The sequence below is a fragment of the Microtus oregoni genome, unplaced genomic scaffold, assembly GCF_018167655.1.
Source record: "Microtus oregoni isolate MIOR12 unplaced genomic scaffold, Mior012 000002F_ref0000024, whole genome shotgun sequence".
In the NCBI taxonomy this organism is placed as follows: domain Eukaryota; kingdom Metazoa; phylum Chordata; class Mammalia; order Rodentia; family Cricetidae; genus Microtus; species Microtus oregoni.
The window spans coordinates 73169919-73184432 of NW_024543061.1; the positions used below are offsets into that span (position 1 = coordinate 73169919).

Below are 14514 nucleotides of genomic sequence, written 5' to 3' on the forward strand. Positions count from 1 at the left end.
CTGTATCCTCGTGTGTGTGTGTGCGTGCATGCATTGGTGCGTGTGTGCGTGCCTGCGTGTGTGTGTGTGTGTGTGTGTGTGTGTGTGTTATGTCCGTGTGTCAAAAAAGAAATCAGAATTTGTAGACTGCCCATTTGTTTCAATCTCTATAGTAATCTACTAGTCAAGAGGAAGCATTACCCCACCCTATTGACCTCTTTGTCTGTTACCCACTACTGGCAACCCTTTGTTTCTGGGAGTTAAGCCAAGTCACTGTCATTGTTACCTGAACAATGTCACTCTAGGACGCCCCCTCCCCCAGTGAATCAGAGAAGCCTACTTTAATGGCAGCATTAATGGCTACTACGGAAGAGATGCTAGTTTAGATAACACTTTTCTCAAAGCATCGATGAAGGAGGTGTCTCTCTGTTCTCCCAGGTTATAATTAGTGGGTGGCTAAGCAGGTCTCCCGTAATGAAGCCACTCCAGCGTCCTAATACCTTATCTTTTGGATGTCTTCTATTTATAGCAATGTAAGGTGCATTTGCGAAAGAGGTGATTTTCAGGTTTTACTGGATAGAAAACAGTTTCATGGTTCAAGTGTTTAGACGGAACCTTGGGTAACACGGGACAAAGCTTAAAGACAGTAATGAGAGTGATAAAAGAGTTTATGATGACGGATTTTACATGTCAACCTGCATAGCCCATGGGTGCTCAGAAGCTGATCAAAGCATTACTTCTGTGTACACCTGTGAGGTTCTTTCAACAAAACCTTAGAGGATTGAGTAAAGAAGCCCTAAGCCCCACCAGTGAGGGGACCTCACAACCTCATGAGGGGCTGTGAAGACTGACAAACTGGAGGAAGGACACATTCTATTTCTTCTTGAGCTCAGACAACTTTTGCTCTCAGGCACTGCGACTCCAGCATCTGAGACATTAGATTCTGAAACTTACAAAAACAGTTCCTCTAGTTCCCATACCTGAAGTCATGGGCTGAATCATATGACAGAAACTTGATGGGAGAGGGGACATAGCAGTCATCCATACTGGAAAGGTCCTGCTTCTAGAAGATGCTTGCAGAGATCAAGAAGGACCTGAGCAGAGCGCACAGACTGGGAGATGGGCCATCTACAAAGCACACAAGAAAGCAGTATGCCAAAATTTATCTTGAAGTTTGTTCACTTGAGGTTGGTAACATGGTGCTGTGGCAAGGAGCCGAGGAAGCGGTGGAAAAGATGCAGCAGAAGTCCCCAAAAGTTCTAGAATTGTAACTGCCGGAGAGTGGCTTGCCGGAATGCTGACTAGTGTGTGAAATGACTGTGTAATATGACAACTGACTGAGGTGAACTGCATTCCCAGAATCCTCTTCCCCGCAGCTCTGCAGAGAGGCTGAGCTGTGAGGCTGGTGCGGTCTGGACGGCAGGAATGAGGAGGCTGTCTCACTCTCCTCACAGATAAGAGACAGCGAGGCCTCTGCAGCAGGATTGTCCCTCAGTCCCCGCATTTCCCACAACAGGAGTGTGTGTTTATTTCCATAGCAGAAGGGTTCAGTTGCTTTGGGACATCCAGGCCATCAAGATGGACACGAACTGTAGTTGACACTCCTGGGCTCTATTTCATACTTTGGAATTCAAGCTTGTTCATGATTCCATGTACTTTCCACAGAGACACACCAACACACACACACACACACACACACACACACACACACTTCTGCTTTCCTGATTTCAGCTACACACTAGCTATATAATAAAGCAAATAATCTCACACACACATATAGTTTAGGGCACTGGTTGTCAATAGCTTATAATCCCTGTTTAAGCTGACATCTTCCTTTCATAAAGAAGCAGGCCTAGGAGGGTGTGGTGTCTCATATCTGTAATCCCAGTTCTCAAAAGGATGAGGAAGGATGATTGTGGCAAGATTGAGGGTAATTTGGACTACACAGTGAGACCTTGTCTTAAAAAGGAAAGACAGAGCAGGGAGGGAGGGGAAAAGGAAGAAAATGAATTTCTGGTTTGGCATACATAGGAATATAGTGTTTGTTATTATAGTTTCTGTTGCTTGAAATAATACTATTTTTATCTTTCAAGTACAACATTACAGTACAGTACAGGATGTACGTGTTTAAACACATTCTTTAAAATTTTTTCCACGTACATTCATGGTGTTCTCATAAGGACACTTTTGCACTCATACACTGTATATTGAACTAATGCACCCCCATACCTGCCTTCTCTCCCATTGCTCCTCCCTTCCTGCCCTTCTGAGTCCTCTCTGCTCCATTAGGCAGCGTTGCTTCAATTTTCCTGTCAGATATACAAACCCAATTTTACATTTCCACATATCTGCCATGTTTCCTTTCCCCATCTCTGTTTTGGTGGATGAAGATTGAGCAGGCCAGTTTCTCTTCTGGTTTGTGTGTGGAAGGTCAAAAGAGACTGTAATTTGCTTCCTAACACACAGAAAGAACAAACCAGATAATATACATAATTGTAGTCTTTAAGAAATAACCCTGAGAAAACAAGTGCACAGCGAAACACAGTGAATTGAACTACAGAGAGCGTCAGTCATCTTGTGGGAGAGAAGATGTGCACTATTGAGTGTGACTCAGATGGGGGAGAGGTAATCCCTTACCTGTGACAGAGGAAAACCAGCCTCACCTGAACAAAGGTTGATGACAGTGTGTAGGCTAACCTCGCATGCTCAACCCCAGCTTTCTGTAGGCTAACCTCGCATGCTCAACCCCAGCTTGGTGTAGGTTAACCTCACATGCTCAGTAGTCTCAGCCATCTTAATGCTGACCTTTAATACAGGTTCTCATGCTGTGGTGACCCAACCATAAGATTATTTTCATTGCTACATCATAGCTGTAATTTTGCTACTGTTATGAATTGGAATGTAAATATCTGATATGCAGGATATCTGATGCGCAACCATTGCAAACCACCCATTGTGGAAGGGTGATTTGACCTCTAAAGGGGTCACAACCCACAGGTTTAGAACCACTGCCCTACAGGCTTGAGTACAGCTCAATATTATGGATGCATTTTCTCAGCTGAGGCTCCCTCCTCTCCAATGCTAGCATTGTCAAGTTGACATAAAACTAACCAGCACAGAATTCATGCATGCATGCTGATCAGTTCACCCCTGCTATTCCCCCTAATGCTTCAGAACCATCTTGTTATTCCCTGCCAACTTCAAGTCTTCCTCTTTTTCTCATTCTTCTATAACCCACTGAATCAAATTTGTTGTTACCTACATATTCATGGGTATGGGACTATCCACTGGAGCATGGTCAACATACCATGCAGCCACTCCCTAAAAAAAAACCTAATTTTCCCCAAGAAGTTACCAACTGTCATCAATAGCTCCTCATTAGGGTAGAGGCACAGAAGGCCCTCCCCACTTACTCCTAGAATGTTAAGTGGCTTGATCTTGTGTGTTGGGGGAGGCTGCTTGCTGGTTTCTGGCTGCTCAGACTTGAAATAACCAAACAGAAACTGTATTAATTACAACACTGGTTGGCCAGTCACTTAAATGTATTGCTAGCTAGCTCTTACATCTAGAATTAACCCATTTTCATTATTTTACATTTTACCATGAGGGTCTTGGCCTACTGGCAACGTTCCAACCAGCAACTCACGTCTTTCTTTTCCAGCAGCTACATGGCATCTTGTGACTCTGTCTTCTTTCTCCCAGCATTCAGTTTAGTTTTCACCACCTACTCTACTCTGCCCTATCACAGGTTTTTTATTTATTAACCAATAAAAGCAACACATACACAGAAGGACCTCCTACATCACTTGTGTACACAAGTGTTGATCCTATTTCCTGGGTGACCCATGTCTTATCTAGAAAGTCTTTACCTGCCAATTTCTTCTTCTAGAAGTTTCAGAGTGTTACGTCAAATACTGAGATCTTTGATCAGTTTGCAATGGCTTTTTGCTTAGGTTGAGAGAGAATAAAATTTTACACTTTTACATGCTATGGCTCCGCAGCATAACTTGAAATCAGGTGCCTTACTGGGAAAAAGTACACATCTAACTCACCTCTCTCTGTCTCTCTGTCTCTCTGTCTCTCTCTGTCTCTCTGTCTCTCTGTCTCTCTCTGTCTCTCTCTCTCTCTCTCTCTCTCTCTCTCTCTCTCTCCTCCCTACAGACCAAAGTGATTCCTGTGCTTTCTGATCACCAGACCAGCTTCATGCTCCTGCTGCCACGCCTTTCCCACAACAACAGGCTATGATTCCTCCTGAACTATGAGCTAAAATGCTCACCCCCCCAAGTTGCTTTTGCCATTTTATCACAGCAACTGTAAGTAATACAAGCTGCAAGCAGAGAGCAAAGCCCTACCCCCTCAGCAGCTAACTACTGGGGTCAGACCATAAATGCAAGGGCAGGGACAGGCTGCAAGAAACTGCTGGATGCACTGACTTTCAGCTAATGTCTCCAGAGAGACAGGAGAACCGAGAGGGAAATTCCCACTGAATGTCTCCACATAAGAAGACTGATAGGAATGGTTGGGGAAAGGAGAGAAGAGAAACACTTTTCCAACACAAGACGATGAGGAAGACATCAGGCAGGGCAGAAAGCTCACAACAGTGCTAAGATAATCTTTCTTTAAAGGAACAGTCCCGATCTCACCTTCAAAATATTTGAAGGCATTGATAGTAAATTGAGTATAACTAACATTGTATTGAAGCTGAAACCCAGCTCTGTTTCAGATCATATTCAGTCAGCTTCAAGTCCAGGGGCCTGATATTTAGTTGATTACTTACTATCCTTTCAGATAAACTATCTTCCACAGAGTCCAGAAAATATCTGCACATATACACAAAAGCTAGAAAATGGGACTCAGAGGCAAGCAAGAACGTCAATCATCAGTAGAAGTTAACTAAGAGATAGCCCAAGTTTTATAATTATCTATGACAAAAATGCAAAAGGAGGGGCTGGAGAGATGGTTCAGTGGCTAGGAGCATAGGACCGAAGTTCAATTCCCAGTACTTACATGGTGCTTCACAACCATCCCTAACAACAGTCGCAGGGGATCTACCCTTTGCAGGCTTCTGCAAGCATGTGGGACACAGACATATACGCAGGTGTAATATGGAGCAGCGGGCCGCTTCCCGCCGCTCAGTTTCCGACTGCCGGCTAGCTTTACCCAAAATAATTACATGGAAACTGTATTCTTTTAAATACTGCCTGGCCTGTTATCTATAGCCTCTTATTGGCTAATTCTCACATCTTGCTTTAACCCATATTTAGTAATCTGTGTAGCACCATGAGGTGGCTTACCAGGAAAGATCTTAACCTGCATCTGTCTCGGGTGGGAGAATCATGGCGACTGCCTGACTCGGCTTCTTTCTCCCAGCATTCTGTTCTGTCTACTCCGCCTACCTAATTTTCTATCCTATTAAAGGGCCAAGGCAGTCTCTTTATTTAACCAATGAAATCAACACAAAATAGAAGACTCTCCCACATCACACAGGTGAAACACCTATATACGTAAAATAAGTTTAAAAACTAAAGGGCATAAAGAAATGCAAGTTATGTACAAATAAGATGGACAATTTGAGAAAAGATATGGGGAGTATTTAAAGAAAAATATAGGAATATATATAGTCACCAGAAGTAAATAATTAGATAAGTTTAGTAGTAAATTGGAAAAAACCAGAAGGGTAAAACTTGAAAATAGACAAACAAATAGATAAATAGAAAACAAACTGAAATAAAAGAAGGAAAAAGACAAAACAGAGTATTTGAAATTCATGAAATGGTACCATATATTCCAAACTTTCTATCATCAAAACAGTAAGAGGAGAGGACAGAGAAAATGGGCAGATAAAGTATTCAAAGAGATTATAAATAAGAATTTTCTAAAATGAATAGTACATTTTCAACTCACAGTTCTAAGGGCTGCGCCCGGTACCAATCAGAAGACTGCAGAGAGAACTATGTCATATCCAGAATTCTAAACCAAATGTAAAGAGATCTTTAGAGCATGACTTGAACCACTTTATGTAGATCAGGCTGGCAATGAACTCAGAGACTGGTCTTCCTCTGTCTCCCAAGAGCTGGGATTAAAGCAGCCTCCCTAATGCTGTGATGACTCCCTACCATAAAATTATACTCACTGCTACTTTGTAACTTTAACTTTGTTACTGTTACCAATCATATGTAGGATTTCTGATATGTGACCCCTGTGAAAAGGTCATTTGATCCCTAAGGGGTGGGGACCCATAAACTGAGAAGAGCTGAATTAAAGGCTTGCACCACCACATCAGTACACAGTTACTTTCTTTATTTGAAGATAGATTGATGGGGAAGCCTTGTTAACCAATTATCTTTAAGAGGTGGGACCACGAGGCACACGGCCCAGGCCCAGGTGCTCTCTCTCTTTGTGTGGTTCCCTCACCTCACAGTTGAGCTTGGACTTCTCGTTCCGGTTTCGTGAGTTTTCCCCTTGTAATAAATAAAAAATACAATTATTCGTTTTTAAGCTAGCCTGGTTATTTCCCGAATGGAGTTACCTTCTACAATCGACAGTAATAAATGAAGATGTGAATTGTGGGCTGGTGAAATGGCTCAGCAGGTAAAGGCACGTACCATAAACATCTGGAGACCTGGGCTTGGTGCTGGGACCTAAACAAAGGTAGAACGAGAGAACTGATTCTACAAAGTTGTCCTCTGACCTCCATATAGGTACCACATTATGTGTGTGACCACATTCACACAACACACACAGTAATAAATAAAACATTTAAAAAAGATACAAATTGAGATTTCTAGAGCAACTATTCCATTTAACATAGGAAAACTTTAGGAAGATAATCTAGACAGAGAGTGGATATACGAAAATGTCCAGTGTAGCCAAAGGAAGCCAAGAGGAACCAGGGACACGAACCCCATGACACATGGGAATGGATGGAGGAGGTAAGTTTCTCACGTGTGCTATTCCTGATCAATGAATGGCTTTGGAAATTTGCTTCTGCTACAGACCTGATAATGACTTGTCATGAGTTCAACCTAAAACCACAAGGAAAACAGAGCTTATAAGCAAAGGTATACTGCAGTCAAATCATTTCAGCACAACTAGCATCGATTTCATCACACATAACGATGAGCTGCTGCTCAAGCTCCCCATGCTGTCAACAGCTAAAACCAGAGGCAAGGTCTCCAGCACGAGTATACTTTTCTGAACCCAAACCCAAACTACTGGTCCAAGAGGGATTTCTGACAAATGTCGATGGAAGTTCAAAGGATATTTCCATATTTAAAAAAATCCATTTCACTGTCACTGAGGAGTGTCCACCAAATTTCAATGAATGTGGCTAATTTGCACGCTCACGGGGAGCTGTCGTGAGAGTTTGTAAAGTTCTAATAGAATTTTTAAGATGTCTTCGGGCAACTGATAGTCAAGTACAATCATACACTCGTGGACTCCTATGAACATGTGGTGGCACCTGTCTGGGTGAAGAGACACTTCAAAATTAAACGTATATTCCTATGAAAGGCAGTATTTAATAAGGCAAGCAAGAAGTTATCCCACAACTCCAGAGTGAAGGCAGGAGACTCAGGAGTTCAAGGTCATCCTCTGTGGTGTAGCTGAAAGGCCAGCCTGGGCTACAATAACAAATCTTGCTTTGAACCACAGGTCAGTAGAAGTTATTCCCTGCAAAGGAATTGCATTCCTTTCATTAATTGACCTGCACTGAAAATTCTGTTTAAAAACATGTGGACACAGCCCTCTTAGTATGTAGGTATTTACACAAAGTCTTCAGTTTTGCCTCTCGGCCCACAAAGCTTAAAGTATTTACTAAAAGGCCTTTTGCAGAGCCTGTCAACAGTAGGCTAAGTGCAGCTTTTATCTTGTGCTTTGCTTTGCAGCCCCAGACATTCTACCTCCAACTGCCACCTCCGAATCACCAGGAGAAGGCCGAGACATGTCAGGAATGGAAGCCGGAAGCTAATTCAGTTGTGAGGTTAAGCAATCATCACAGCTCACACCAATTAGCACATGGATATGGCATGTTTTGCTAAGGAAACTCCTTGTAGAGAAGTCCCCCATCCCCACAGGCTGGCTTTCCCCAGTTCCAGTTATGCACAGTCAGCCACGGACATGGAAATTTCCAGTCACAGTAGTAGGCTTTATTATCTTCTATTACAGAAGGATATAATTGCTCTGATTTATTATTAATTATGGTTCGTCTCTTACTGTGCCCAATTTATTAATGAAACTGTAGTGTATATATGTATAAGATTATATAGATAAGACAACATATACATGAATATGTGTGTGTATGTGTGTGTGTGTGTGTGTGTGTGTGTGTGTGTGTGTGAGGTGTCTGGCTTTAAGTACACACTGGGCCTCTTGGTATACATCCTCCATGGATGAGGGATATCCTCTTATATTTATGAAAATCTTATTAATTAGATGCTACCCCTTCCTATTTCAGAGAAGCTGAGAAGTTATCAGAGATCCTATTGACAGATAAGGGATGTAAGAGTGCACAAGATTTAACTCAAAAAGCCCATCGGATCTAGTGTCTGCAAGAAGCAAAGGAAAAACAAGAACTGTTTAGCTGGTGAAGAGCACTGGTTTAGAAAGCCACGCATGGGGCCCAGGTTCAATCTCCAGGACTATAAACAAACCAGCAAATAATGGAGGTTTAAGCACCCCCCCCCCCCCCCCCCCGAAAGAACAGAGTGACCCAGGCTTGTCATTCCAGACTTGGAAGCCTGAGGCAGAATGAAAAGTTGGGGAAAATTCTCTGCTTCAAGTCAAGGCCAACCTGGACTAAAGCCTCAAGAAAATTTACAAACGTACTGGGTGGGGTGGTGCACGCCTTTAATCCCTTTATTCGGAAGGCGCGAGGATTTGATTTCAAGGTCAGTCTGCTAAATTATAAGACCCTGTCTCAAAACGAACAAACAAATTCAACAAAAACCTAATAAAAAACCTACAACAAAAAGCTACAAAAACACAGGAGTATAGGTAAGTATTTGTGAGGGATAAGAATGGGTAAAAGCAAATGTGTTGAAAGCTATTGTACATAAGGATAAGTTCTCTTGGGGAACATGACTGCTAGGTGACAAAACTGGCTGTGGTGTCTGGAGGTTCCAAAAAAAATAACCCATTTTGTCAGCAATGGGGTGCCTTTCCACCCGGACCCTTTAAACGTCAGAGTATTTTGATGAATGTATGAACGGAAGTATTGTTTGTGAAAGTCTAAGGACATTTTACGATGCTGAAAAGTGTGCAAGAAAAAAAATATCAGAGGCAGAATGGCTTACAAATTCCAGACCAGCCTGAGTGAATTCCAGGCCAACCAGGGCTACACTGAAGACCTTGCTTCAAAACAACCCCGCTCCCCCCTGCAAAGAAACCAGTGGGAATAGAGGGGAGAGTCTGGAAAATCAAGAATGGTACTCAGCAGGGAACATGAACATAATGCGTTTACACACACGTGCATTTATGTTTATTTTACCGTCAAAAGATAAAATGGTAGTGCATTTATAGTCCTACATCATATGTCCACACATTAAACCCTGTATGTACTAGCGGGGTTAGAATTTAAACACCATCTTCTGCAGTGGGCATTTTAAGAGATTATAAATAGCAATAAAAACAGCGAACGCACCGCTGGTGCTCAAGGCTAGCGCCTCAGCCCCAGGATTCTTGCTGCCCCTCCTCTGCAGGACCCCGGGCCGTCCTCTCCGCCAATGGCCGAGCCCGAGCAGCGGCCCAGGGGAGGGCTAAGATCTGCAGGAACGCGCCCTGTCAACTTTGTAGTCCAGTCACCTCCGTCGGTTGGTAGCGGCCGCTGTGGCTTTAAATGGCCGGGGGATTTCGAAATGGGGAAGGCGGGAGGTCAGGCCGAGGGGCGCCCCCCGTCGCGGGGAGTCCCCGCCCGCCGCGTCCCCGGACCCGAGCGCGGCCGCGCGGCTTTGTCTCCGGCGTCGCGCCCTGCACTTCCCCGTGCGCAGCCTGTAACCCGAGCTCCCATTTCCTGGTGGATTCTCTTAAAGCGGCCGCGGTCGCCGCGCAGAACAAAGGCCATTTGTCTCGCTTCCTCCTGCGGCGCCGCGTCCTTCCCGGAAAGCCCCTTCCTAGACCGCGGTCCCCGGGCTGCGTCGGCGCCCCGGGGAGCGCACAGGAAAGCCCCTACTGTGCGTGGTCCAGGGCCCCCGGAGGTGCAGCCAGGAGAGGCGGGAGCGGAATGAACCAGGCTCGAGAGTCCTGGGGCCACGCTGCGAGGTTCCCCAAAGGCGTCCTCCTCGGGGCGGCCCTGTGGGCACCCCGCGCCCCTCCCCCGCACGCCTTTTGATTTCCCCGCGGCCCGCGGTAACCCGAGCTTTTATTTCCTGGTGGCTCCTTTAAGAGGCAGAGCCCGGTGCTGGGAATTCACGTCAGTTTCTGCCCTGAAACTCTCAAGATCAATGAGCAGAGAGCTTTCTCAGTTCTGCCTTTCAGTTTCTCTCTTCCAGGAAGGAAAACATTCGAGAGAGAGAGAGGGAGGGAGGGAGCGAGCGAGCGCCGCGGGGAGGGCGGGGGCGGGCGCGCCGGCCGCGGGTGGGAGGAGACACGCGAGGCCGGCCGGCTGCGCCCCGGTCGCCGCGCCGCGACCCGCACACCCCACGCCGTGCTCGCCGGCTCCCACGCCCCCGCGCCGCGCGCCCGATCCGTGCGCTCCGAAGACCCCCCCCCCCCCACCGGGCGGCCGCCGTTGGCGATGCTGCAAGAAACTTCTTAAATGACCGCGTCCCGCTGCCCCGCCGAGCGTTTCTGGGTTGGGGAGAGGAAAGGAAAGTGGAAAAAAACTGAGAACTTCCTGATCCCTCTCGCTGTGAGACATGTCTGAGACTCCTGCTCAGTGTAGCATTAAGGTAATGATTCTGTTCCCCTCCTTCCCCTTGGGCGATCGGAGCCCCCTCGCCCCGGTGCTGCCGGTGCAGTTGCTAGGCTTGCGGGGAATTATTTGGGGCGCGAAGGAAAGAGATGCAGCTCGTGGCAGCGGCTGTACCCTTTAGCATAACCTTGCTACTCCCCTCTCCCGCCGAGCCCCGTCTGGGCTGCTGGGCCCCCCACCCCACCCCCTTCTTTTTGACAATGTAATGCCGGTCTCAATTGGTAGGAGGAACCCAGTTTGTCTTCAGATCTGTAGAACACCTCCGTAATTAGTGCGCTTAAAAATAAGAAAGGAAAAAGAAATTCCCCTTCTTATTCCTACGCCCAACATGTGACTAAACTGTAACTTTTGTTCCCGAGGGGTGGTCTCCCTAGGGAAAAAGTTGTAGGGGCCCCACTAGAATAGTCTCTCTTTCTTTCAGGACTCTGGGTTCTATCACACAAGATTTTTACCCCCGCCTCCCTTCTGATTGTGATTGCAAGCCCTGAGACAGCCTTGGTGTCAGCTTTTCCTGGGCATTGCATAAGGAAAAAAAAAATTAAACCAAGGTGAATAAAGTTGCTGAATAGTTATTTGACTCTTGGTGCATATGAAAGTTGAGCAATCTGAGAGTAGAAAACTCCTGTGATGCGGGGTGGAAGAGAAGTGACCAGGCCAAATGACCTTCTCTGACAGTGCAGAGAGGCGGTTGGGAAGCTGCAGTCTCCGGGTAGCCTGGCCTGGGCTAAGTTGAGGACGAGTATTTGCAAACAGTCCTTGTCTTCCAGGTGGAGTCGTATGTGCATGAGTATGTACATCTGTCGACATAGGCTGCGATGCTGTAGTTTGTTGCTTTTAAAAAGTTGTTGTGAAGTTTGCCACCATCGGGAGGCAGAATGATTTGTCTGTCTCCCCCAGTTATTTTTCCCATGCTGCAGTTACAGGGCGCTTTATTTCAAGGGTCCACCAGTCACCAGGAGGCAAGCTTTCTGTTGCCCAGGCAAGGCTGAAGTTTCTGAAGTTTGCTTTTGCTTCTGGCTTGGCCTATTTAATGTGTGCCCCTTAGATGGATGTGGCAGAAACAATGAACTTGTAACCTGTTTTCTTCTGTGGCGAGTTAGGCTTTCCCGTTTTAACAGTTCTTCATCTAGGATCTGTGTGAGGGAAAGGGATGTTGTCACACTGACTTACTAGGTTCATAATCAAAGTCAGACCTTAGTGTTTCTTATCAGGAGTGATGGTCACGGGTTTGAAGTAAGGCCGACGGGGACTCAAAAGGTGCATGGGTGTCTTTGTTTCTGCCTCACAGAAGAGCCCAGAGGAACTTTTGGGCTTTTGTGTTTGTGCATATATCTGGGGTAGGCTGTGGAGCCATGCCTCACAAAAGAATTCAGGACGCTGTGATACTTCAAGACCAGTTTCTTTTGCAATATAAATTAGATTCGTTGTCGACTTCAAGAAAATCTTGCTGTATGGATAATCTAATTTATTCCACACTTCATAACAAAAACAGAGGTACCTAATAATAGGGCATTAGATCAGCAAATTGTCTTTGGCTTGATGGCAATAAACCAGCAAAAGAACCTGGACCACCTTCAGCACAATAGCTTTAGGTTGAAAAACAACACAAGGCACTCTATCCTGTGACTTCTGATACCACTTCTAAAGCCACTGCATTCCTGCTGTTCTGATGGGCTCACGGTGGTGGGCTGGAAGCTGGAGCGCCACTGTTGAATGGCTTCTTTGCACCCCAATAGAAAGAAGAGCTAACTCATGTAGGGAGCCAAGCCCCACCAAAACACTCTCAAATGTGATACGGAAGTTGGATGCTATTGTCTTATCATTTTTTCCTTATTGTCTTAGGTTGTTTATTTTTCGTTTTTTTGACTTTGGTCCTGGGAATGGAACCTAGAACCTTGTACAGGATAGCTGAACTCTACTCTTGTGCTGTAACTGAGCCCTTCCATGCTTTTTTTTTTTTTGATGCCTCTTTTTATTTTATCTGTCTGTATGTTGTCATTTAAATGTATTTGTTTTTCTTCATTGCTTATGCAATTGACTTTTTTGTTTTGGGTTGTTTTTGGCCGAGCTAGCCTGTGAATATTTGCCTAGGCTGTGGGTGTCTTTAGGTGTGTATGCGTGGAGACAGCATCTCTCCGTGGAGTTGCTTGAGTTTATCATGTCCCATAATAAACCACGGAGATCAAGGACCAGGATTGGCTCAGGTCACCTGAAAATGTTCCAGTGATGTAGCCCTTGGGATGTGGTCCAGTTATGGCATGAGAAAAAAAAATGTGTACAAGCAAGCACCAGACATGTTGCTTGCTTCTAGGGGCATCGGTAAACAACCAACTTTTCCTTGGAGTAGTGAGTTTACATGAGTTTGAAGGATTAGCTGATGCTAAAGGCAGGAAGGCTGTCTTTGAGTGGCAAGATCTCTCTCTCTCTCTCTCTCTCTCTCTCTCTCTCTCCTCTCCTCTCCTCTCCTCTCCTGAAACTTCCCCTATCTGCTCTCCTGCCGCACAAACAGCTGGTCAGCGGGCAGTAAATTCCTCAGCAGCTGGTGTGGTGGAGGCCACAGTGGGGGTGAGGGTGGGGGGAGTGGGGGGGGGGGAAGCACTTTGTTTACTTTTGAGCCCTGGTCTGTTCTGCTAGGAAAGACCAGAGTCAGGTCTGGGTGAAGTTTCCAAGGTGAAAGCTTCTGAAGGGGTCAGTAGTGACACCTAGGTGAGTACAGGTGGCAGCCAGGAGGGCTGAGAAGGCCTGTGTGTGTGTGTCTTTGCACTTAGGCGAGTCTTTCCCTACCTGCAGGAGTTCACATCAGATACCTTTTTTATAATGGAAGAGAAGCTTCCCCTGCCAGGCTCCATGTCATCCTGAGCAACACCAAACCTTGCTCGTGATCTGTGCGACACTGTCGTAGACTCTGCTGGGTTCCCCGCTCGTTGGGGTTGGTTGATCATCTCAGAAGTCACCCCGTCCCCCAGTAGTTAGTCACAGGGCAAAGGAAAACAGGTTGGCTTTTCCACCATACGCCTTCACCTTCAAGTCACCTGTTCAGTTTTTCATTCTGCCAAGTTAACAGCAGAAAGTGGTTGTGGCTCAGCCGCCACAGGCCTTTTGCAAGGCTTGGCACAGAACTTGAATTGGCTGAGGTGATCCGGGACACTAAAAACTGGTGGCATAATGCCCTGGCCCTTCCTTTCCTGTTCTCCTTATCAGTTCACATTTACGGTAGAATGAGATTCTCATTTAAAATAAGTGTTTTGGAGAGACTGCACTAGGCAGAGCTGGTGTCTCGGTGTCTCTTACTCCTTTGGGCTAGCGCGGGTAATCTTGGTGCCTTAGTTTCTCACCTGGCAGCTGGTGCAGAGTTATTTCTGTCGTGTTTGCTGACTCTGAGTGAGGTATGGAGGAGGTGAGTGTACCTCGCTCAGTCAGCGTCCATGTGTCACCTTCTTTCATAAGGTTACCCGAGGGCCAGAGCTCTGCTTGGTGTCTCCCCAAAAAATGAAAGAATTTTGATATACTAATAATGTTTGATTATATTTGGTAATCTCAGAAACTGCTTTGGTGTCTAAGCAAAAAAGAAAGCAAGAAAAAGGAATTGAGGTGAGAATGTGGTTTATCCCTCTAATAACCTCTCT

The 14514-nt window shown here is 45.7% G+C and overlaps 1 protein-coding gene across 1 annotated transcript in view; it reads left to right on the top strand.

Moving 5' to 3' along the window:
* The first annotated feature begins 10371 nt into the window (after positions 1 to 10371).
* The window catches only part of Etv6 (ETS variant transcription factor 6), a 235564-nt gene continuing 231421 nt past the window's right edge, over positions 10372 to 14514 (top strand). The window contains exon 1 of the mRNA XM_041634058.1: positions 10372 to 10865. Coding sequence (XP_041489992.1) covers positions 10833 to 10865 — 33 coding nt within the window. The 5' untranslated portion in view covers positions 10372 to 10832. The remainder of the gene's footprint in view (positions 10866 to 14514) is intronic.